Source organism: Psittacula echo, assembly GCF_963264785.1.
Source record: "Psittacula echo genome assembly, chromosome: 5".
Lineage (NCBI taxonomy): Eukaryota > Metazoa > Chordata > Aves > Psittaciformes > Psittacidae > Psittacula > Psittacula echo.
Window position 1 is genome coordinate 3,665,613 of NC_137739.1, and position 23,220 is coordinate 3,688,832.

General features: G+C 43.0%; 1 protein-coding gene across 6 annotated transcripts in view; it reads left to right on the forward strand.

The window, feature by feature from the left end:
• The window catches only part of SMURF1 (SMAD specific E3 ubiquitin protein ligase 1), a 46,894-nt gene extending 24,363 nt beyond the window's left edge, over positions 1-22,531 (forward strand). The window contains exons 2-18 of one of the 6 annotated variants that reach the window (XM_080618538.1): positions 2,333-2,371; positions 3,003-3,111; positions 3,710-3,843; positions 3,965-4,030; positions 4,878-4,953; positions 5,299-5,537; positions 6,849-6,973; positions 9,162-9,340; positions 10,762-10,966; positions 11,124-11,227; positions 12,674-12,788; positions 13,487-13,665; positions 15,037-15,174; positions 15,384-15,504; positions 16,831-17,032; positions 17,832-17,916; positions 18,876-22,531. In XM_080618538.1, coding sequence (XP_080474664.1) covers positions 2,333-2,371; positions 3,003-3,111; positions 3,710-3,843; positions 3,965-4,030; positions 4,878-4,953; positions 5,299-5,537; positions 6,849-6,973; positions 9,162-9,340; positions 10,762-10,966; positions 11,124-11,227; positions 12,674-12,788; positions 13,487-13,665; positions 15,037-15,174; positions 15,384-15,504; positions 16,831-17,032; positions 17,832-17,916; positions 18,876-18,975 — 2,216 coding nt within the window. In that variant the 3' untranslated portion in view covers positions 18,976-22,531. The remainder of the gene's footprint in view (positions 1-2,332; positions 2,372-3,002; positions 3,112-3,709; positions 3,844-3,964; positions 4,031-4,877; positions 4,954-5,298; positions 5,538-6,848; positions 6,974-9,161; positions 9,341-10,761; positions 10,967-11,123; positions 11,228-12,673; positions 12,789-13,486; positions 13,666-15,036; positions 15,175-15,383; positions 15,505-16,830; positions 17,033-17,831; positions 17,917-18,875) is intronic. The other 5 variants (XM_080618533.1, XM_080618534.1, XM_080618535.1 and 2 more) reach the window with 5 other exon arrangements.
• Positions 22,532-23,220: the final 689 nt, after the last annotated feature.

Here is a 23,220-nt window from a genome sequence, read left to right on the forward strand (position 1 = left end):
TGAAAAGAAAGGAAAATGAAAAGCAAAAGCACTTTGGAAAGGAGGCAAAGATGGGGTTTGGTCAAAGCTCATGTAAAGCACTCCTCCATTGCCTACAGTTCAGTTCTCCACCGCCTCTGTGCCAAGGGTAGAATTAATAACCTTTTAAGCCTTTGTAGCTCCATCTGCCCGAGTTCACAGGTTTCAGGCTGGAAGGAGCAGCAGTCACATCCTGCTCGCAGTCTTGCTGAAGTCCTATTGGAGAGAATGCGTTTAAGGAGCAAATCTGGCATCAACTCAGCTTTACAGAGCAAGGAGGGGCTGTCTGCTCCGCCGCTGGCATTGCTTCGTATCCAAGGCTCCCATTGCTGACCTTTGTCACCTGTATCTTTACTGGAATTTAGAAATCTGTGGCTTTTAAGTGATAGAGCCCTTAAAAATACTTGTTTTGCTCTGTTGGGTTTAATATGCAAAGAGTGGAACAGAGCCAATGGCCCATCTTGGGCAGCCTGATTCGGGAGATTGCTCCATAAAGGTTTATTTCAGCTATTAGCTCTTGCGCCAATATTTTCCTTACAAGAAAGAGTAATGATTTCTCTTTGCAACCTAAAATTGGGGGTTTCACAGGCTGCAACTGGAAAATTGGCAGCCGTGCTCATCTGCTGCCGACTGAAAGCCTGTGGCAGAGGGAAGGGAGTTAAATGAAGTCTACAATAATAGCTTCAGAAACTGAAGGCAGCTGAAAAAGAAAGCACACCTGAAATATAGAATAAAGGTGGTAATTATATAGTCAGACTATATGCAGGTGGTTACAGAGGGAATGCTTTTCCAGCTCAATAATGTATACTTAAAACTGGGGATAAGGAAGTAAAATGAGTTGTTTGGTTTAAAAACTAAGAAGGAAAGCTCCACCACTCACAAGAACTTCAGCATTCCCTTTGGCTAGTACCAGAACACACAAGTTCTGGTTTTTACCTATCTTTATTCCCTGTTTTCCTGGTATTTTTTCCCTCTGAAGCAACAGGAAGAGGAAGTTAAAGGTTGCTGTGTCGTGCTTCCATTGAGCAGTCGATGGTGGTTCGGCAATCCTGCTTTGTTTCACGTTGAATTGCCACAGTCCTGCAGACTTCTCTTTCTCGGTCAGTCGTTAAGAGAGAAGCTGTCTGTGGTTGTGCACTTTTGCCACTGTAAGAAATAAGTGATTTTTAAGCCATTCTAAATATAGTTTCCTGGTGTGGCTGCCTTCATTATTACCAAGACAAAGGGTTTGTGTATTTATGTCCATGGACGGCTGGGTTACACAGTGAACTTCTTTGGTCTGTTTGCTTGGCACGTGAGGTGAGGCAGGTTTTGTTCTGCTGCTTCTGTGAGGTGAGGAAATGTTGCTCCGGAGTTCAGAGGTGGAATTCTTGATGTGTAAAAGAAAGAACTTAAAAAGGGATTTGTTCCTGTGTGTTTCCTACTGCATCTTCGCTTTCCCTATTGTAGAGCTAAGGTGAGACTTGAGTCTAAGTCAGGAGCAAGGTGAGATAGAGATGAGAAGGAGAAATGGACCGTACCGGGGGAATGGCCGTTAGAGCATCTTCTGAGCATTCATTCTCATGCTGAAGGATGAGAGCTGGGTGGGAAAGAGACTACCTCAAAACCAGTTAGGTCTTTTATAGTTATCTTCCTCTCTTGGATCCTGGGTTTAGGTAAGTTAGAGCTCTCATCTTTGGCTCTGTACTTCTTTTGCCTGGCCTGTTAGAAGAGTTGAATGGATACTGAGCAACTCAGATTGTACTGAGGAGTCCTTATTGAAAAGCAAAACTAGACTTATAGCTGGTCATAGACTGAATAGAAATGGAGATGGATGCGAGTTTCCTGATCTGATGTTTAAACTACTGTGCTATGGAGTAGAATCGGAGAAGGGGAAATAATGTCTCATTTGTGGCCCTTCAAAGGAAAATCTTGATGCAATTACTTGGTTTGCAGTGTACTTTTTCACCTGAGGTCCGGTCACACCACAAAACCTTCTTGTGTTTGCAAACTGCTCACCCTGGGACAGCAACACCACCACCACCAGTCTGGTTTAGCATGTGTGGACCGTGCACTGTAGAAAATCATGAGGTTTTAATGCAAAGGGATGTTCATTAACTCGTTTATGTATTGTAACAATAGAACAAAAGCAGCAAAGGCATTTTTCTCTTTATGTAAATCCATATTCCAGTCACAGATAAGGAAAACAATGCTCACTTTTAATATGTGGGCATTTATTATGAATTATGATCAGGTAGGATTGCAGCTGCTGTGATTGCCTGAAAGGGGTCTTCCACGGGCTTAAGGTTTCTTTATCTGTTCTCTTGTTTTGCAGTATTATGTGCCAAGAACCTTGCAAAGAAAGATTTCTTCAGTAAGTATGCCCCGCTTGTGTGACTTTCTGCTCTTGATTAATCAGATTTATGTGTAGATTGTGCATCAGTGTCATGGCTCATCTGTGTATGCCATTTGTTCTGTGGTTCCGTTCTTGTGGTAGCATTGCTTTACTACGTGAGTATGTGTTACCCTGAGCTGTAACTCTAGGGTTAGAAAGACCAAGGGCTCACAAATTCGAGTTGGATGAGACCACAAGCAGGGTGCTGCTTGCAGCTCCGTGCTGGGGGTACCAAGAGCATCCATCTCAGACATATTCTATTTGTAAAGTGAGTAAACGATCCTGGTGCTGCAGTCTCAGTATTTTGCTAAGGACTGAACAAAAATGACTGCTTCTCAGTGTGCGTGGGTCACTTAAGCACTGTTAAATTAAGCACCTTTAACCTCTTGTTTCCTGAAGCATTCACAATTTACAGCAGGCACCAGTCTGTATGACACAAGTATGTTCCCTAACTAGGAACTCGATTCTCTATTTTGGATTTACTACAATAGTTCTAGGATAATGGCAGCTTTCCTTTCTTGGGAGGGGAAGCAGAAGCTCATGATAGCATTATCTTGGAAGAAACAACCCAAAAAGTACTATGTCTAATAGCACCTTTTCCCTTCCACAGGACTTCCTGACCCGTTTGCAAAAGTCGTTGTTGATGGGTCAGGTCAGTGCCATTCAACTGACACTGTGAAGAACACATTGGACCCCAAATGGAACCAGCATTACGATCTGTGAGTTATTTCTAAGGTCATACATAAACAGTATTCCAGAGATTTATCTAGTGATTGAAATGCAGGGTTCATTCTAGTAATTGGCACTGCAGCTTCATCTTGCATTAGCAATGGTGTCACAATTGCTGAGGACTGATTTCTTGCAACAAGAAATTACCTGTTACTAAAGGAGTGCTGCTTTGCTTTTAGGTGTTGGAATGAAGAAATCCGTGTGCGTTGGGTACGCAGCACAGCTGCATAGAGTAAGCTCTACTGGAGCGGTGCAGTCCAGCTTGTAAAAAAGATTGCCCTTGTTGTAGTGATTTATATTCTTCAAATTATTAGAAACAGGGATTCTAAAGTTTTGTACATTAATCAGCTTGTTGCATAGCTTTTAATGAGGCTGGCTGTAGTTGACTTCATGCTGCAGCAATATCAATTTAACATGCTGGGTGAAATCCTCGTGCAGTAATTCATTAATAACACCATTTCAGGCTCAAGCACTTCTGTATTTATCATAAAGCAGCATGACCGATGTACTGAAATGTATCAGAATTTGTACCAAATCAAGCATAAATTCCGTGGAGGAAAATTACTCTTGTAAAACGTATTTTCCTAGGTATGTTGGGAAGACAGATTCCATAACCATCAGTGTATGGAACCATAAAAAAATCCACAAGAAACAGGGAGCTGGCTTCCTGGGGTGCGTCCGACTCCTCTCCAATGCCATCAGCAGGCTAAAAGATACTGGATGTAAGAACAATTCCTACCTGGTGCAATCAGGAACCTTCCGTGCCTTGTATCTGAGTAATGAATAGTATTCCCACCCGTCCCTCCCTGGTGTTTTGTTGATCTTTCCAATTCTCATTTGCAGACCAGCGTTTGGATCTATGCAAACTAAATCCCACAGATACGGATGCTGTACGAGGCCAAATAGTGGGTAAGAATCCTCTCAGCTAAACTTTTCATCTTCTTGGGTAAATATACTATACAGACAAGTGTTCTATTAAAAAAGGAGACCTGTATATTATTGCTCTGTGCCTTTTCTGTATTGTTTCTTCTGACTTTAATGGGATTCAATTCCATAACCTGAAAAGTTTCATTGTGCTCCTATGTAGGAGTTTGTTTTCTCTCAGTTGAAACAATATTAAAGAGGGAATGCATCTGGTAAGGTTTCTAATGCAGCTCTGGAAGGGTAAATGTTACCATGAAACTCATTGCCTTTGGACCAAGGCGACGGGCAAAGAGAATCTTATGTGGAAAAGAGGATTTGGAGGAGTTAAAAGCAATATTGCAAATTGCTGGTTTAATACCTTTGACTCCTGTAACCCCATTGCCAAGTTTCAACAAGGCACTGCTAGTTTTACACCTCATTCACCCCATCTTAACCACGTTTTGATGGCAAAACCACCAAACCCAAGCTTTTCATTTCAGTTGTAGTTGGCATCCCCTAAATTCTCACTGTAATGATGACATCTAGTGGTAATTTCTTGCCAGCTTACCTTTCTGGAGCCTCATGAACCACAGATGTAGAACTAGACATGTTTGGTATTTACAGCATAGACTCAGCTTGAGTTTTGAGGGGTTGATGCCTCTGGTTTCTCTTCTTCCTTTTTAAAACGTCAGTAATACCTTAGGGTTATAGAAGCAGTTTTGGTAAAGGGTGTGCTCTCAGCTTTCCTTTATATTTTACCCTGTATAAATATGGGTTGTTTGTCTTTATGTTCTTTTTAAAGGAACAGTTGTTCTTTCACGATTAACTTGTGTTTGTTTGCTTTTTATTGCAGTCAGTTTACAGACGCGGGACAGAATAGGCACAGGAGGTTCTGTAGTAGACTGTAGAGGGCTTTTGGAGAATGAAGGGTAAGGATTGTTTTCTTTACACTTCATTAGAAGAATGGTTTCTATGTGGAAAGAAGAATTAATACTGGAAAATGAAAATATCTATATAACTAATATATTGGCTGGGGAGTATAGGTAGTAAGGTGGATGCTGACTTGAAGAGAATACGTTAAACTGGGTAGGACTCGCTACTTTAGTTAACAGCAATCCTTGCACTTGCATGAGAAATATGGGGTATAAAAACATGAAGAAAGTGGCATATCTTGGGTTAAAAGTTGCAGTAATAGAGAGGGAGTGAAAGAGAAACAGTTATTTCTGCATTCACTTCTCTTGTGATGGAAACTCTTGAAGTTTCCCCATTTTCAGAACGGTTTATGAAGATTCCGGACCGGGAAGGCCGCTGAGCTGTTTCATGGAGGAGCCAGCACCATATACAGACACTACAGGGGCTGCTGGAGGAGGCAACTGTCGCTTCACGGAGTCCCCCAGTCAAGATCAGAGGCTTCAGGCACAGCGACTTCGCACTCCTGAAGTCAGGGGTCATGTACAGACACCTCAGAACAGACCACATGGGCACCAGTCGCCTGACCTACCCGAAGGCTACGGTGAGAGCTCTCCAGCACTATAACATTGAAGTTTTCATCTTGTAAAAACCTTCAGAGACAGAAAAAACACCCATTTTCCTGTCTGGATGTGGTTTACCTGTTAGAACATGCAGCATCCACGTGCATCTCATGGCCTGCAGTTTGGATAAGGAACTAAGCAGAGCAGATGGGAGTTTAAGATTGGCTAATTAGCAGCTGGCTACGCCAGGATACACTGAAGGGTTGATGGTAAATTAAACATGAGGTTGTGGTATGATGCTGTTAGAGAGAATTCACTGCTAATCTTGGCTTTGTATCTAGGGAGAACGAATGGAAAGAGCTCTTTAAACTAGAGCAGGAATGCTATTTTTTCCTTCCCCCTTGGCATGTTGTGTAGGTTTGAGCCCACATTTGAGAAAAGATCAGGAAAATAGAAAAGCAACAAAGAAGGCAGTAGTACAGAAGATTAGGGAGGATAAGATTAAGGAGAATTTAAATCTCAGTAAAGAGCACAGCAAATCTATGAGTAAAGAAATCTAGTTTGGGGGCTTGGGTTGTCTTAAAACCTAAAAATAAAAATAGAACCTAAGGCACATGGATTTGTGAGCTTCAAAAAGGATGCTGAAATGTGTAATTAAAGTACATTTGGGAAGGACAAACCAGTCCATGCTGCAGGAGATCACGGGGAGGGCTCAAGTACTTGCTCCTGGGTCTGACAGAAAGAGAATATTCTAATGGCTTTCAACAGACTGTTTATTTACTTGGAGCATTGTGTGCAGTTCCAGTGTCCTCAATATAAAAAGGACATGGAACTGTTGGAACAAGTCCAGAGGAGGACCACGAGGATGATCAGGGGCTGGAGCACCTCCCGTATGAAGATAGGCTGAGAAAGTTGGGGCTGTTCAGCCTGGAGAAGAGAAGGCTGCGTGGAGACCTCAGAGCAGTCTTCCAGTATCTGAAGGGGGCCTATAGGGGTGCTGGGGAGGGACTCTTCATCAGGGACTGTAGTGACAGGACAAGGGGTAACGGGTTCAAACGTAACCAGGGGGAGTTTAGATTGGATATAAGGAAGAAATTCTTTACTGTGAGGGTGGTGAGGCACTGGAATGGGTTGCCCAGGGAGGTTGTGAACACTCTATCCCTGGCAGTGTTCAAGGCCAGGTTGGACAGAGCCTTGGGTGGCATCGTTTAGTGTGAGGTGTCCCTGCCCATGGTAGAAGGGTTGAACTAGATGATCTTAAGGTCCTTTCCAACCCTAACCATTCTATAATTCTATTTTGGGTGTTTTCTCCAGCTGTTTAAGTTAGAATAATCTTTCTTGCTTTCCTATAGAACAAAGAACAACGGTACAGGGCCAGGTTTATTTTTTGCACACACAGACTGGAGTTAGCACATGGCATGACCCAAGGATACCAAGGTATGTATCTGTAGTTATAAAGTCAGGGGGTTTGGTGTGTGTGTGGCAGTAAGCTGAATCTTAAGAGCAAAAACCTATGAAATGGCCTGTCTGAACTTAAAGGGAGACCTATGAGCAGAGGAATAATTTGGGGTCTTTCTAGTTACCTTTTCACCAAGGTAAGGGTTTGAAAACAGGAATTATCTACTTGTGAATCATGTAAAGCAACAGGGCAAAAAATATGTCACCTTTTAGGATTCCCATTTGGCAAAGTCTTCCTGCTACCTGCATCTGACTTCCTATTTTGGTGAAGCTACAGACTTCTGAATCTTACATTTTTTAAATGAAAACAGTGCAGACTGCAAATAGAAGAAGAAAGTGACCATTTTCTTCAAGCCATTGTTTCTTGAGTATTGAGCTTGTAACTTTTGCTGTAGTAGTGCTCGTTTATCTTTAACTGAAGCAGAGATTACAAGCCATCTTTAAACCTGAAGTGGTGTTGAGGGTTTTTATGCCTTAGACCAATGATGTGCAGCTAGAAAATGTAAACACTCCACGTGATTGATTTAGTAAAGCCTCTTTAAACCTTAACCTGCAGCTAATCTGGGTCTTTGTGACTAAGGCCTGGCTCTCAGCTGCTCTGAATTTGGGCTGTTCCACCAGACCACCTGCAAGCCAGATCCAAGAGTAAAACACAGTTGTGACTCTTGAGCTGCTGCATTGGTTGGATAATACATGAGTGTGATGCAGGATATTAGAAAAATGATATAAAGTAGTGCAGGCAAAAGTGTTGATAAAACCATGGTACATGAGAGGATATGAAAAATGAAGTTGAGAGAGAAAATAGCTGATGTTAGATTAGCTGGTATCACTGGAAGAAGAAATGACAGTGCTCATTCGTTCATGTCACTCATGTCAGGCTTGTGTCCCCAAAGCCTTGTCTCTTCTCTGGGTGAGGCTGATAGGTATTGCTGCTTCTCTCTATTGCTGCTTCTCTCAAGCCTTAGAGCCAGGTTTTCAGGACCAGCAATGTAAGTGGCCACAACAGTGCCTTGTGAGTCACTGTCACACTTCTAGTTAAAGGTGGCTTTCATACCACCAACTTGCAGTGCAAAACCCTTGGCATTTAGCACAGATGTAGGTTAAAACTTGGTGTAATCAGATCTCTACAGCACGTTCAGATGCACAGCTGACTGAAACAAATGGTTACAACCATAATCTTCTTTAAGGAGCCTAACAAAGGCTTGTCTGTCTGCCTGTGTATCCCCTGCTGGCATAGACTCACTGTGACACTAATGAAGCCTTTGGTTTACAAAGTGTTTCTACCTTTCTAAAACCTCTCAGTTTACTCATTTATACTGATGTTGCATGGTTGGATTTAGGGAAGGAAACACATCAATTGATGTCTTCAACCCTGGATAATACACGAATCCATGCCAGCTGTCTAGAGAATACTTGACTTAACAATAGCTTTTCTGTCTAAAAATAATCTTCAGGTTTCCTTCCTTCCTTTTCTCACCCCTCTTAGTGTTTTCCTCTGTTAGGTGGCTGGGGCTTTAAGTGTTTTCCATTTGCTTGGTGTAAATACATCCTATGTATTGAATTCAAACACTACATGGAAGTGAGTGACTGCACTTACAATGATACCCGTAATTTAGCTAGGATGAAAGGGCTGAATGTGTTGGTAAAGCCTCACTCTCAATGATTTACCAGTCAAATAGTTAGGATCTAACCTTGTCTAATTAAAGAGGTAGGTTTTGATTTCTGTTTTCAGGTGCTCTTAGTATTTGGCTGCCTTAGCCTCTTAACTGGGTGTCTGGAGGCAGTGCTTGGTGCAGAGGCCTTTGGTTAAGAGACGGTTTTCTGCACATGGATCACGTTAGTGTTAATGGAAACTTTCCTGTGAAAACTTTGCTATGGAAAAATCTCTCTTCCTCCTTTTACAGCCCTCAGAAGCCCTGTCATCCCCTAAGTGATGATGTTGCACATTGAAGTTACTTTTAAGCTGTATCGCCTTGTGACTTTCAAAGCCTTTCAGAGACGGAAGGTGTTTTGCTGATGTACCCTTTTATCCGTGTGCCATGCATACAGAGGGACTTGCACTGCTTAGATTGAGGCTTGTAAAAAGACAGCATTAAAATGGCTATCCTGTCCTTCCAAAGACATTCAGAGCCTTGAATCACTGAGCACCAAATTCATTCCCCTTCCTTTCCCCTGAATGTAAATTGCTTTCATCTTAACTTCGGAAGTGCTATAACATTTTGTTTGCTTTTCTCCTTAGAGACCTTAACAGTGTGAATTGTGATGAACTGGGACCTTTGCCTCCAGGTTGGGAAGTTAGAAGTACAGTTTCAGGAAGAATATATTTTGTAGATCATAACAACAGGACCACACAGTTCACAGATCCACGACTACATCACATCATGAAGTAAGAACCTTGCCTGATAAACAATCCGTGTCAAGTTTGGATCCTTAAACCTTTCATCCAATTTTAATTGCAGTCTGGGAATCATGAGGGGATAAAAACTGCATGATAATGATACTGGGGAACTGATGCAGCCAATGCTGTAGTCAGGCTCTGAGCATTGCTTCTCAGTGCTGGCTTTATCTAAGCTTTCAGGTTAGATATAAGGAAGAAATTCTTTACTGTGAGGGTAGAGAGGCACTGGAATGGATTGCCCGAAGAAGTGGTGAATGCTCCATCCCTGCAGTGTTCAAGGCCAGGCTGGACAGAGCCTTGGGCGACGTGGTCTGGTGTGAGGTGTCCCTGCCCATGACAGAGGGGTTGGAACTGGATGATCTTAAGGTCCTTTCCAACCCAAACCATTCTGCGATTCTATGAGACTCTCTAAAAATGTATTAATTGTGCTTTGCAGCCCTCAGCTTTAACAGAGGGTTTCCTTATTTCAGCACAACACTGATCTCTTTAAGCTCCTTTGACAAAATTACCCTAAGGTGTGCTGGAGTGAATATGGAGCTCTGGAAATGCTGAGGTGTGGGATAGAGGGTCTGCCCACAGCCTGTCTGGATTAGCAGTTCTAGTTCTGTGCTAGCTACACTAGATCTGAACTGGCTTCATGCTCCCTTGAGCTCCAGACAACAGGACTATAAAGCCAGCTGGAGTCTGGTTGCCTGGTGCTGTGCACAGCCAGTTTGGGTTTAGCAGGATTTAATAAGCTCAGTGTCTGCATCATGGAAAGGCAGCTGAACTGTTACAGAGCTGACCCTGGAAGCAGCCTGGCAGTGCTTGTGGTGCCCAAGATCAGACTCTTTCCTGGATCTGAGTTGTCTATGTTTGAAGCCAGCTGGGGAACACCTGTATCTATAATTGCTCTGCACCCAAATAAAGCACTGAGGGATAGATACAGTTGAATGTATCAAGCTGCAACTATTTGGGGCAATCTTTCTCTTTTAATAACCACAGGTGCAATACTTTCACTGTATCAAGCATCCTCAGCTTTATTTTGCATGGAGCTGGATTAAAACCCACTGGGGTTTTAAAGCTGTTGTTTGTTCCATCAGAGGCCTCTTTTCATGTTACACCCTTGAAAGTTGTCTCCATACAGGAGAAATAGCACACAAACTTCTTAATCACTGCTCAGTCAGCATTCAGTGATCATGCTCCACAGCCTTCCCCAATGTATTGCCATATAACAACTGAACTGATGCATTCCTTACATCCCTGAATGTAGGGCAATGATGCTGTAGAGTTACCCAGCTGAATACACATTTCGCTCCAGCTTCCTTTTAGAGAAGCTTAATCAGTTCTTCCATCATTGTTTTACATTATATTGTAGAACAATGTAATTGTTTTATTGTGCTTCTAGAATATTTCTTTTTCTTTCAAAGCCATCAATGCCAGCTAAAAGAGCCGAGCCAGCAGCCTCTGACAGCTCCAAATGAGGGATCACTAGAAGACGGAGAGGAGTTGCCTGCACAGAGATATGAAAGAGACTTGGTACAAAAGTTGAAAGTTCTTAGACATGAGCTCTCTCTTCAGCAACCACAGGCTGGTCACTGTCGCATCGAAGTATCCAGAGAGGAGATATTTGAGGTATTTCATTGACTTTTTCACTCCTAGTAGCAGTTTTGGGCACTCAAGAGTGAAGTAAAACTGATCCTTGATTCCAGTAAGCGTGCTTCACAAGAGAGGTAGGCGATATCACTACCAAGTGTTGCAGACTTGTCACTGCCATTTGTTTCACATGTAGGAATCGTACCGTCAGATAATGAAGATGAGGCCAAAGGACTTGAAGAAGAGGCTTATGGTGAAATTCCGAGGAGAGGAAGGCCTGGATTATGGAGGAGTAGCAAGGTGAGAGACAGGGGGTTGTCTGATGCTTTTGAACTGTAGAATTGTCCTTAAAGAGACCTGTGGCTGATATCTTTCCCTTTCAAATTGTCTGTTTATGGTATATGTAAGTTATTTGTGATCTAGCTTATAGGTAGCTTCAGTCTTCATATCATGGTAGATGGGAAAGTGGAAGCATATGATTTAACAGTCGTCCTACAGCACTCCTGGTGTCAAAGACTTATACAAAAATGACTTTGTATTTGGGAATGTCACTGGAATTAAAGCAAGATCGAAGTGTTTGTTTCCCCTCTTCTCTATAGGTACTCAGTTTTCATCACCGTTACCCAGTGAATGCAAAAGGCTTGTTTAGGACAGGATATTCTGATCCCAGTCACATTCTGATCTGTTGGAGCAGGAGTGGAGATGAACTAATCCTAAACAACAGCTAAAACTTTAGAGAGGACTTGCCTCCATCTTAAAAATAGTCATTTCCTTTGGGGCCTCAGATGAGCTCTGGAGCTGATTGTAGCATCACCAAGTGCTCATCTTTGCATGCTGGTGTTTAGATGCATTGTTTCAGTTCACTTGGAAATTGCTCAAATCCACAAAGGCTGAATCATCCACTTAGGTGGCTTTCAGTAACCCATCCAGGGACAAAGGAAAGGAGTTGGAACATTCTAGGCTGCCTTACCTGGGGCAACATTGAGTATCACCACTGTTGGCTTCCTGTTGCCCTGATCATTGCCTATTTGCTGCAACAGGCTCTTTCAGATCCACTTCTAAGCATTAAAATTGATAGCTCTCTCAGGGTATTTTGGACCTGAGATGCGTGTCCAAATGTCTTAATAAAGGGGTTTTTGTCCTGGAGAGGTCAGAAATAGCTTTAGTTCCAGTCAGGCCCTGCTATGTTACTGAGGTGAGAAGATTTACCTAACCCCTCCTCTTCTAATTCGTGTGGTCTGTGCCCCATCTGGCCTTTCTGCTGACACAGAGATTCTCTAGTCATCAAGCATTTGCATTAAAATAGCTTTTCTAAAGGCCTCCAATGGTTGAGCTGATTTAAACAACAAATTTTGCTTCCCATTTCTTGATACTGGGCAGGTTGCAGAGGAGCAGACCACTCAGTCACCAAGTATCTGAACTATGTACAAAGTCAAGATGCTTTTAGAAGTGGATCTTGTTCAGGCTCAGTTGATGGTGTTAACAGCTTGCTATAGCTTCTCTAATTGATGTTAATTCCTTCAGTACTTCTAAACTAAAACAAGTCTGCCTGTGAGTGGAGGAGGACACTTGATGGGGTTTTAAGCAACCTTTTTGGTCTGCAAATGGAGAGCAGTACAAGGTGATCTGATTTTGAAATGAGCATTCAGCACTGATGATTCACAGTAACTGTGTGGTCTGAAACACCAGTGGAAGTTGCACCCTTCTAAATACCATTTCTTTTTTGTTCCTCTTCTTTCTGGGCAGAGAATGGTTGTATTTACTATGCCATGAAATGCTGAATCCCTATTATGGACTTTTCCAGTACTCCACAGATAATATTTACATGCTGCAAATCAATCCAGACTCTTCTATCAATCCTGTAAGTATTAACTTCTGAGCGACCTATCTACTTCGTGGGCTTTTGTTATAGCTGTTCTTCCATGACAGCAGCGTAAAGTGAAGGGTAAAGAGAGTAAGAATGTGTTAATGACTTTCATATTGACATACTACGAAGCAGAGGGGTTTTGTTCAGAAACTAAAAAGGTGATAGAGGAGGTATCCTTTGATATGAATCTGATTTCTTTGAGCTCATTTCCTGATGTTTGTTCTGTAAGATGGGGGAGATAGATTGGAAGAATCTCAACCAGAGCACTTGTGCCTCAGTTTCCAAAAGTCAGCTTATAAGCAACATGAAAGACATGAAGGAAATAAGCACATGGCCTGATTCCTCGAGAGAAAAAACATTTGGTGGTTAACAGAATAAAGTCATTTGTTTGGAATTGTCCCATCTTCTTGCATTCTGGAGGTTTCATGGGGATTTTCTTCTGAGTGTTGCCCTTTGAGAGGTTTAGAGGACTCGTATCCAATTTATTAGTCAGGTAATGCACAGAGAGTTGTTTGAGGCATTTAATCATTAAGTGCATCTGGTCTTGGTTATGTCAGGAGGAAAAATGGTGGCTCCTCTGGCCCACAGGGTTGCAGATAACTGGCACTGAGCACACAGCTGATGGTGCAGATATAACCACAAGATGTCAGTGTCTTCCTGCTGCCTGATTTTCTTCCCTCTCTCCCTTGCAGGACCATTTGTCTTATTTCCATTTTGTTGGTCGGATAATGGGTTTGGCTGTGTTCCATGGACACTATATCAACGGGGGGTTCACGGTTCCCTTCTACAAACAGCTCCTGGGGAAGCCCATTCAGCTCTCCGACCTGGAATCTGTCGACCCAGAGCTACACAAAAGTTTAGTCTGGATCTTGTAAGTACTGTGTTTATCAATTGTCTTGCTGTTCCTTGAGTTAAAAAGCTCAAGGTACTTGAGGAAAGGTTTCTCTGTGTTCACAGCTAACTCTGTGTTAGCTCTCCTTGCAGCAAAGTAGATCCTAAATCATTAAGCATTGCATGGGCACAGTAAAGTATCAGAGTATCGAAATCCAAACACTTTATCTGAGGGGGAGTACAGCCTTGTTCCAAAGAAAACCAGCTTTGATTAAAATGGAAATAAATGGAAGCAATTTGGGCTTCAGACCAAATCCAGTGTTCAGCCTTGCTTTGCATTATCTCAACTTCTTTTTCTAAATGCTGGCTTGAATTCTGTATTTAAAGTTACTGAGGATGTTGAGGTTCACTGCGTGTGATCTCTTCTGTGCTTCACATTGATAGAATCATAGAATAGAATCACAGAATAGTTAGGGTTGGAAAGGACCTTAAGATCATCCAGTTTCAACCCCCCTGCCATGGGCAGGGACACCTCACACTAAACCATGGCACCCAAGGCCTCATCCAACCTGGTCTTGAACACTGCCAGCGATGGAGCATTCACAACCTCCCTGGGCAACCCATTCCAGTGCCTCACCACCCTCTCAGTAAAGAATTTCTTCCTTAGATCCAATCTAAACTTCCCCTGTTTAAGTTCTAACCCGTTACCCCTTGTCCTGTCACTACAGCCCCTAATGAAGAGTCCTTCCCCTATAGGGGGAAGCATCCCTATAGCCCCCCTTCAGATACTGGAAGACTGCTCTGAGGTCTCCACGCAGCCTTCTCTTCTCCAGGCTGAACAGCCCCAACTTTCTCAGCCTGTCTCCATACGGGAGGTGCTCCAGCCCCTGATCATCCTCGTGGCCTCCTCTGGACTTGTTCCAACAGTTCCATGTCCTTTTTATGTTGAGGACACCAGAACTGCACACAATGCTCCAAGTGAGGTCTCACGAGAGCAGAGTAGAGGGGCAGGATCACCTCCTTCGACCTGCTGTTATATGCTGATACATAAAGCACATCAGAGTATTGCTCTCTATGTATCTTTATGTCTGCGTGTTTGTATATATAGGATTTTATTCATTATCCTGAGTACTACTAGAATTAATGAACTAATTCTAGTTAGTACATCTAATGTACTATTAGTACCTTACTGTAGTCGTATCTGATCGGTATTTAATCAGGCTCTTCAACATCTTTCAAGCTGTATAGAAAGTGGTCATTGTGGCAATACTCCTAGCGGTGTGAAACGCAGATGGTTAGTTACTAGGTTTACCCTGAAGACTGCTTAAGTGTTCAGTAACGTCAGCATCACCACTGAGAGTTATGAGACTGTCCAACCTACTAGGTTTACCCCCTTTCTTTCTGTTGTCAGAGAGAACGATATCACCCCAGTTCTGGACCATACATTTTGTGTGGAACACAACGCTTTTGGGCGGATTTTACAGCATGAACTCAAACCAAATGGCAGGAATATTCCAGTGACAGAAGAGAACAAGAAAGAATATGTCAGGTATTGCAGAACAAAAATATACCCTGTAAATATAATGTCAAGAAGATAGGAACTGTTGATGGAAAAGAAGCTGATAAACGCTCTCAGAATACTAAATGTGTGTACTAAACCAAGTTCCTCTGTAAAATGAGCATCTTCCAGCTCTGCTATAAAAAGCCCAGTCCTATCTAGCTCACTGTCCCTGACTTTTTGTTTCCCTCCTCCCCCAGGTTGTATGTAAATTGGAGATTCATGAGAGGAATAGAGGCACAGTTCCTGGCTCTGCAGAAGGGTTTTAATGAACTTATTCCTCAACACCTCCTTAAGCCTTTCGACCAGAAGGAACTTGAGGTATGTGGTTCATCCACATGGAATAGTTCTGTAATTTGTTTGATCCACACTCAAGCACTGCTTTAAGAACAAACCAGACCTACAAAACTTAGTTCAATGTATGTACCGGAAAGCTTTGTGTTCATTTAACCAAACCCTTTTTGGTTTATTCCAGACATTCTTTGGGTTAACATTATTGAGAGGGCTGCTTAAAAGGGGAAAGACAAGTACGTCAGGTTGTCTAATGCAGGATTAATGCTCAAAGCAGGTGTTCTGAGCAGTACTGCGAGTCTGAGGCATTACTGACAAGACCTAACGTGTTATCTACCCCAGAACTTGCTTCCTTCGGTTACTTCTCAATCATGGCTGTTTCTATATGCACACAGGGCATGGTTTCTATAGACTAAAATAGAAGTGTAGAGCAAACAGAAATGTATTTGTCTTCTCATTGAATCCTGAGGCACAGATTGCTCCCTCTTAAAATAAGTCCCATTACAGCAATTTTTCACCTACTTTTGCCTTTTTAGAAGGCAACCTGTGGCACATTGACAATTTGTGGTATTGGATGCACTAGCTTTGTGCTAGTTGTTCGTGCATGCTGGTGAATCCCATGAAGTTGTTGCATTCCGTTTGCTAGCTGCTTGAAAAGGCAGATTAAAAATCCATTACGTATTTCGATGCTGGCTGCATCAGAACAGTCACAACTGCCCTGATAATGTAAACGAGCGTGAGTGCTGCCTCGGTGGCACAAAAAGGGAGCTGCTAAATGGTAGCTCTCAGAAATGTGACCCTCAACATGGACTATTATGGGAAATGTAGAGTATGACACACATTTGGTTGAATGAAGTTGTTTCTGTGCAATTGATCTGTTGTTGCCACCAGTGACTCCCTTTTGCAACCTGGTGTCATCTGGAAAAGAGATTGAAGTGATGTGTCTGGTCTGTAGGTGTATTGGCACCTCTAAGATAAACCTGCATCAGTACAGTGGTCGTGTGTTGTGCAGTAGGTGGCATGTCTTCTTCTTAGTCTGTGCTGTACCCTCTTAAAGATACGCTTTACTTTTCAGGTAGCATTGATTTAACAAAGAAGGTCTTGAATGGGCTTCTGACTCTATAGTTTCTTGTGCAGATTCTAGTTCTAGTTCAAGTCTATTTGGCCTCAGCTTCATTGCTGTTAAACTGGAGAGATGTACTGCCTGTTCTGAACTGCTTGGGAGCATTACCTTGCACCAACAAGGTGGTTCAAGCACGTAAAGAATGGGAAGCTTCATGAAATGGTTTGTATACTCTTACAGCTGCAAACCTGAAATGACTCTGCATGTTAATGCATTTTGTGATCCTTTACCAGCTAATCATAGGAGGCCTGGATAAGATAGACCTGAATGACTGGAAGTCAAACACCCGTCTAAAGCACTGCATGGCAGATAGCAATATTGTGAAGTGGTTCTGGCAAGCAGTGGAAACATTTGACGAAGAAAGAAGGGCAAGGCTGCTGCAGTTTGTGACGGGTTCGACACGTGTCCCACTTCAAGGTTTCAAGGCTTTACAAGGTGACTGATGTGGAGGCTGAGTTAATCTATGGTGGGAGAAAGAGATAAAAATCATGGGGTATTTACTATCCCTTGTAAAATACCAGTGTCTGACTGGATAACTCAAGCACTTTACATCCCAAGAGCAGGTTTACATTTGTCAGCAGCTCTGCTGATGGTGAACACTTCAGTCATTGCTGATAGTGAGAGAAGCTGTCATCGTGTAGTGCCTTTGACTGGTGTCAATATTAGGATGGCAGTCTCCCGCAACTCTGGACTGATGTTAAAATCACTGCATGGAAGCACACACGTGGTTATAGAGCTGACCAAATGGCTTTTTTACATGAGAATCGTGTTCCTTTCGTTATTTGGCAGGAATCCATTAGACTTTAAAACAAGTGCTTTAGAGTTGTAGGTTTTATCATCAGACGAGGTGGCAGCGTCCTTGGCTGCTGTGATTCTCCTGATAACGTTCCATCTGTTGGCTGACAGTAAACTGATGTTCCAAATGAAAGTACCTGCTTCTGGTTTACAATTAAAACCTTCCTGTGCTTAATTCTGTTCATTTTTGAAGGTGCAACTTTGTTAATATAGAATTTAGCAGCTTTCCAAAACACTGGTCTGCAGGTTGTCGTGAACAGCCCTATTGCTTCTGCCATCCCTTCATCAGCTGCAGACTGATCTACAGATTCAGCCTATGCCATAACTTTGTTTGCAGCTGGAACTGTAATTTTCTCTCTTGCCTTTACATAAGTAGCAAAATCTGTGTGCAGGAATGAGGCTTTGTTGAAGTGCATTAACTAGAATGTCTGTCTGTAAGGTTCTACAGGCGCTGCAGGACCCAGACTATTTACCATCCATTTAATAGATGCAAACACAGACAACCTGCCAAAAGCCCACACTTGGTAAGATGAACACATTCCGCATGTCACTGCTTGCTTTCCCTTTGTCTTGGTTTAAAGGAGCATCTCTGCTTGTCCTGAGTATGGATTAACTGTGTGATATGCATAGGTGACTCCAAGTGTGCTCTGCTAGCTTGGAAATATCTATACTCTGCAGCCAGCAGGATAATCCACTTCTCTTCTTACAGCTTGCTTTATCTTGTATGCTATCTGTGGTGTTCATTTATCCCAGAGTTGATTATTCTGGATAGTGAGACGCTTGTAAGTTTATTTCTATGTGCAAGTTTGTTTATATGTGAGATCCAGCAAAAGCATCCACTGAGAAATGACTCCCAGCCATGAGCCCTTGCGCAGGATGACAAAGAGTAGATTTCAGATGTCAAATGCAGGGAAAGTGTGCTATTGGCACAGACTAGGCACAGACCTGGGCTCTCTTGCGGAAGTCTCACTCTATCAGAGACAGGAAATCATTTCAGCAGCAGCACAGCTTGTCTGCAGGCAGAGCAGGGAGGAGCCTGGCTGCGCTCTCGCTTTAGTTGCAAGACTCCTACCTCTGCCACCTGCAGATGCCCGATGAAGTCATGCATTCCTGCTGCACGAATACAGTTGTTTGTTACCTTGTCTCCTTCAGCCACTGAAGAGGCCAAATTCTAACTATATGTAGCTATTTAGAGGGTTTTTTTCCCCAATAAATAGTTTAGATTCATATAGCATCATAGAATCAATTGGGTTGGAAAAGACCTTTAAGATCATTGAGTCCAACCTTTACCCCAGCCCTGCCAAGTCCACCACTAAACCATGTCACTAAGGGCCTCTTCTGCACCATTTGTGAACACTTCCAGGGATGATGATTCCACCATTCCCTGGGCAGCCTTTCCCAATGCCTGAGCACCCTTTTGGTGAAGGAATTCTTCCTAATCTCCAGTCTAAAATGCTTCAATGTGTTGTTCTTTTACCTCTAGCTTTAACCGGATTGACATTCCGCCTTATGAGTCATACGAGAAGCTTTATGAGAAGCTGTTGACAGCTGTGGAAGAGACATGTGGGTTTGCTGTGGAGTGAAAAAGCAACCAAAGGAAACAGATGCTAGCTCATGGACCACCAAATCAAAAGCTAGAAGAAGCTTGCTGTGAACTTCCTGCTAAGCTGTCTGAAGCATCGGAACTTAAAGACAACTTAGAGATGGGGCCGTTTCCCTTCCGCCGCTGGTGGATGGGGGGGGTAGGGGCTTTTGTTGGTGGTTTCCAACTTTATTTCCTCCCCTTTGTTACAATAACCCCTTCCCTCTTCCTCCATCTCCCATACAATGAAATGCAGCCAAGTTCACCACTCGGCTTGGGTTACACAGGATATTCTGCTAGATTTGTAACACATATTGTGATAGGGTCAGTGACATGTGGGGGGGGTTTTTTAATCATAGAATCAAAGTGTAATTAGGAGCGAGCTTAATTTGCTGAGGACTTGCAGCTGGTAGATGTACCTGGTTAGTTTGTCCTAAATCAAGCTGGAGCCCTTGTAAGAGTCTGATGGGTGCAGAGTGTCGGACTGGCACTAGGATTTGCATTGCACATGTTAAACACCGGTTGAAAGAGTCACCTTCTAGCAGAAGATATCTCCACGTCAACACTTAACTGAAAGGTAAAGAAATCCAAGTTCTGCCTTAGCAGGAAGCTCCCAGTGGAAGCTGTGGCTCACCTAGGGAAAAGTGAAGGAATCTGGGACAGCTTAACTGGTATTGTATGATTTCTTTTTGGTTGTCCTGGCTGAAATCTCATTGTTTTGCACACAAACAGTGATTCCCTCCTGCAGAATTGCTTTCCATAGTTCGTTCCGATGTAAGTACCTTGCAGAGAAGCCTTGTGAGGAGGAGGCAGAGGATAAAAACCTGTTCCATCCCAGAGCTGTGATTTCTGTGCCGCTGTTTTTTACCCCACGTGTGTTTGTGTGACTTCAACTCCTGAGACTCACTAAGAGCTGAGTTAACAGAGAAGACTTCTGTTCCAAAGGCCTTAGCCTTGGCAAAGGCTGATTTGGAGGCTGAGGTAAAGGGTAACTATACAGCGAGTACATTTGAAACGTTATGGAAAGCTATGAGAAGAATTTATGACTTCAGTTCTGTAGGGATGAAAAATATCTCCAGAGAGCCATAGAAAGGCTATTTTTTTCCCCCTTCAAATATCAGAAACTAATACTAAAAGGTTTATTCTCCTAACACATTGCTAAAACAACTTCCCAGGGGCAACAGAAGCAAATCAAAGACCCGAATCACTAACACCTTTTCTAGTTTGCACACCGAGATGAGACAGTGTTTTAACACATAACACGGCTTCAGAATGACCCAGTGACCTGTCCAACATGTCTAAACTTAAGTAAAGCAGGCTTGCTTGTATAGGATTTTTTCTCTTTGGCAAGCCTGGGTTTTAGAGAGATTCATTACTGAAACAAGTAACAGATGTTATGTTTATGGAATAGTGCATTGAAATTCAGCTGTGGGTAAGAGATCGTTCTTAGAAGACGTCTACTTGGAATACTTCTATTTTGTCTTTTTTTAATGGAATTTGATAATAGCTTTAAACTGTGATAGGACAGAAAGTAGACTCTTGTCAAACCCCTGGCATCTTTCTCTGTTTTGTTTCTTTGTGGTTTTCTTTCTTTTCCGTTCACCATCGTTCTTGTGGTTTGTTGTTGGGAGTGAGGAATGCATCGGAGGTGTAAAATTGTACCATATTGTGAGATTTGCACGGGGTGGCTGAAGATGCTCATCCAGCAAGACTGTAAGGAGAGGTGTAGTCAGACCCATGTGCTGCAGGAAGCTTTTGGCACTTGGGGACCACTTTCTGCAGTTCGGGTTGTTGGGACTACGTGGATCTTTTGCAGGAGAGAGAGGAAAGAAGCATCTGTCTGGTCTTGGTTGAGTAGCAGCGAACCCATGCATAGAGTGTATTTAACCCTTTCAGTACATGTGAATGTGCAATAAACCAGTCAGATAAGACACGTGCAAAATGGATTATTGCCCAAAAGCTTTGCATGCAGCCTCATGTGGATTTTTCACTAAAAGAATATTAAACAAGAAGAAAAGCAGATACTAAAGCCCACCACGATCCAAAATCCTATCATGCAAGCTCTACGTGCAGTGCAACTGGCTCAGTGAAGACCAAGCGAGGTGAAGGTAAAGACCCTTGGTTTGGAGATCTGTAGGTCAAGTAGCTTTACGTCAATGCCACAGCTGACATATGATAGTCCCTAATGTCTTTGCTAGGTCAGTGTTTTATGGAATGCACAAAAGAATAGGCAAGGATTGGTGTTTTGACAAGTCTGGGGTTTGCTGTAGTTAAAAGCCCTTGTGAAGGTACCTCCTCCATGCTGCCAGTAACAGGAATAGGGCACCGTCTGTTTAATGATTTCAGTTCTCTTTTATAGAGCTTCACCACCTCTCCCATCGTGTTGTCTTTGCGATTTCGTGCCACTTCGGTGATGACGAAGACATCTTTGTGTTGTTCTGTACATGCATTTGAGGCAGGCCTTAAAGCTGGTCGGGTGGGTGGAGGGAAATGAAGCAGAATGGGGTTTAAGCGATGGCTTCTTCTTCTACGGCTGGTTTCCAGGCCAGGGAAGGAAGAAATGCAAACAAGGGTTTGCACAGCTTGAGCCATTGACTCTGTGTTGGGATAACCTCCGCTGTCTGAATTTGTGTGTTCATTTCCACTTGGTCTGCCAGCACTTGAACTGGTTGTGACTTCTCAAACTTGCCCAAAGAATAACATCGAGTCTGGTGTTCCTTATGTCATTGTTCCGCCTCGTACACGGATACTCTTGGATCTGACCCGAAGGAGACGACAAGGTACAGCGTGTCTTTTTGTTCCTGTCCGAAAGGCAAACCTAAAAGCTGGTCCATTGGCACCACAGACCTTCCGTGCTCGCCCTGATACCGCTCATCAGCCTATACTCTATGCTCAGGGATGTAGGAAACCACCACTTTGCTCGTGTTTTACATTGCGGAAGAAACGAGACTGGTTCCTGAACGTTGGTGTTAACTCGGGCATTACGTTAGAAGAGACCCTGCTTCAGAAAGGCTGCTGGAAGCTCCAGACGGTGAACTCAGCGTTTACTCCTCAAGTGTGTACCCAGTGCAAGTCGAGGTGGTTGTGAAACCCAACCCACTTTGTACAGCAGAGATCCAGCCCTTGGGGCCCCCTGGAGCCGGAGCCCAGGTACAGGGGTTCAAGGGTGGCGCACAGCAAGTTCCCAGAGACACAGTATGGATCTGGTTTTTAATTCCTTCCTTCTTCCATTGTTCCTCGACCACTTTATAATGTGGGGGTGTTTTTTTTCTTCTTTTCTTTCTTTTTTTTTTAATTTATTATTTTGTCATGTCATGTTTAAGTATTGCTGCTATCCCTGTTCTTCTTCCCACTGTTTTTACGGCAGATTTATTTTGTGAAAGTTGTACACTAATGTTTCATTTTATGTCTAAATCAAAGTATTTAAAGAAATCCTAGTTCTATTTAATGTGGTTATGGAACCAGCTGGAATCAACCGTGATTGTACAGTAGGCTGGACCCAGGAGGTCATGTTCATTTTTGTTACATATGCAATAAACTCACGACTTTAAACTCTTGGTAGCCACCCATTTGTTGTTCCATATATATGGAAGTCACAGGAAAATTGGAGAGTGTGATAGAGCCGTACTTAGCATAGCAACAACATCAGTATTGCTGTTATTGAGAATGTAGCCTTGCCAAATAGATGCAGTTTGTTTGACAGAGCTGGAATTCCATGTGATGGAGCCATCCTGGCATCAGCACTGGTCTCCCATCAGGATCCAATGTGTTTCCGGCATCTCAGCAGTGGGATCATGGTCACTAACTCACAGGCAAGGTATTGAATGCTACTGATATCACAGGTTTATAGGGACCACATAGAAATCCTCCTTTCCAGGCGGAACACTTTGTTTCCTTCTTTAACTGATTCACTACCACCCTTACTCGTTTTCCCTTCTTACCTTAGTATTTATCCTGTTATTTTTCCATAACCTCAGTTTTCAGGAAAGAAATTACAATTCCCACAACCCCCTTCATGGGAGCTGGAGAAAGGTTCATTAACGCTGATGAATCTCTGCTTTCCTGTGCACTGATTAAAACAACCCCAAAACAACCCATGTCTTACAAGTGGAGAAGGATGGGGCCGGGTCTGAGGATGGTATCGGGGTGTGCACAAATGACGCCCAGTTTGTTTGCCCACCCCTCAGCTGGCAGCAGGGATGGGGCATCCACAGCTCCTCTGCTCTGCCGACTACTGCCTGGAAAA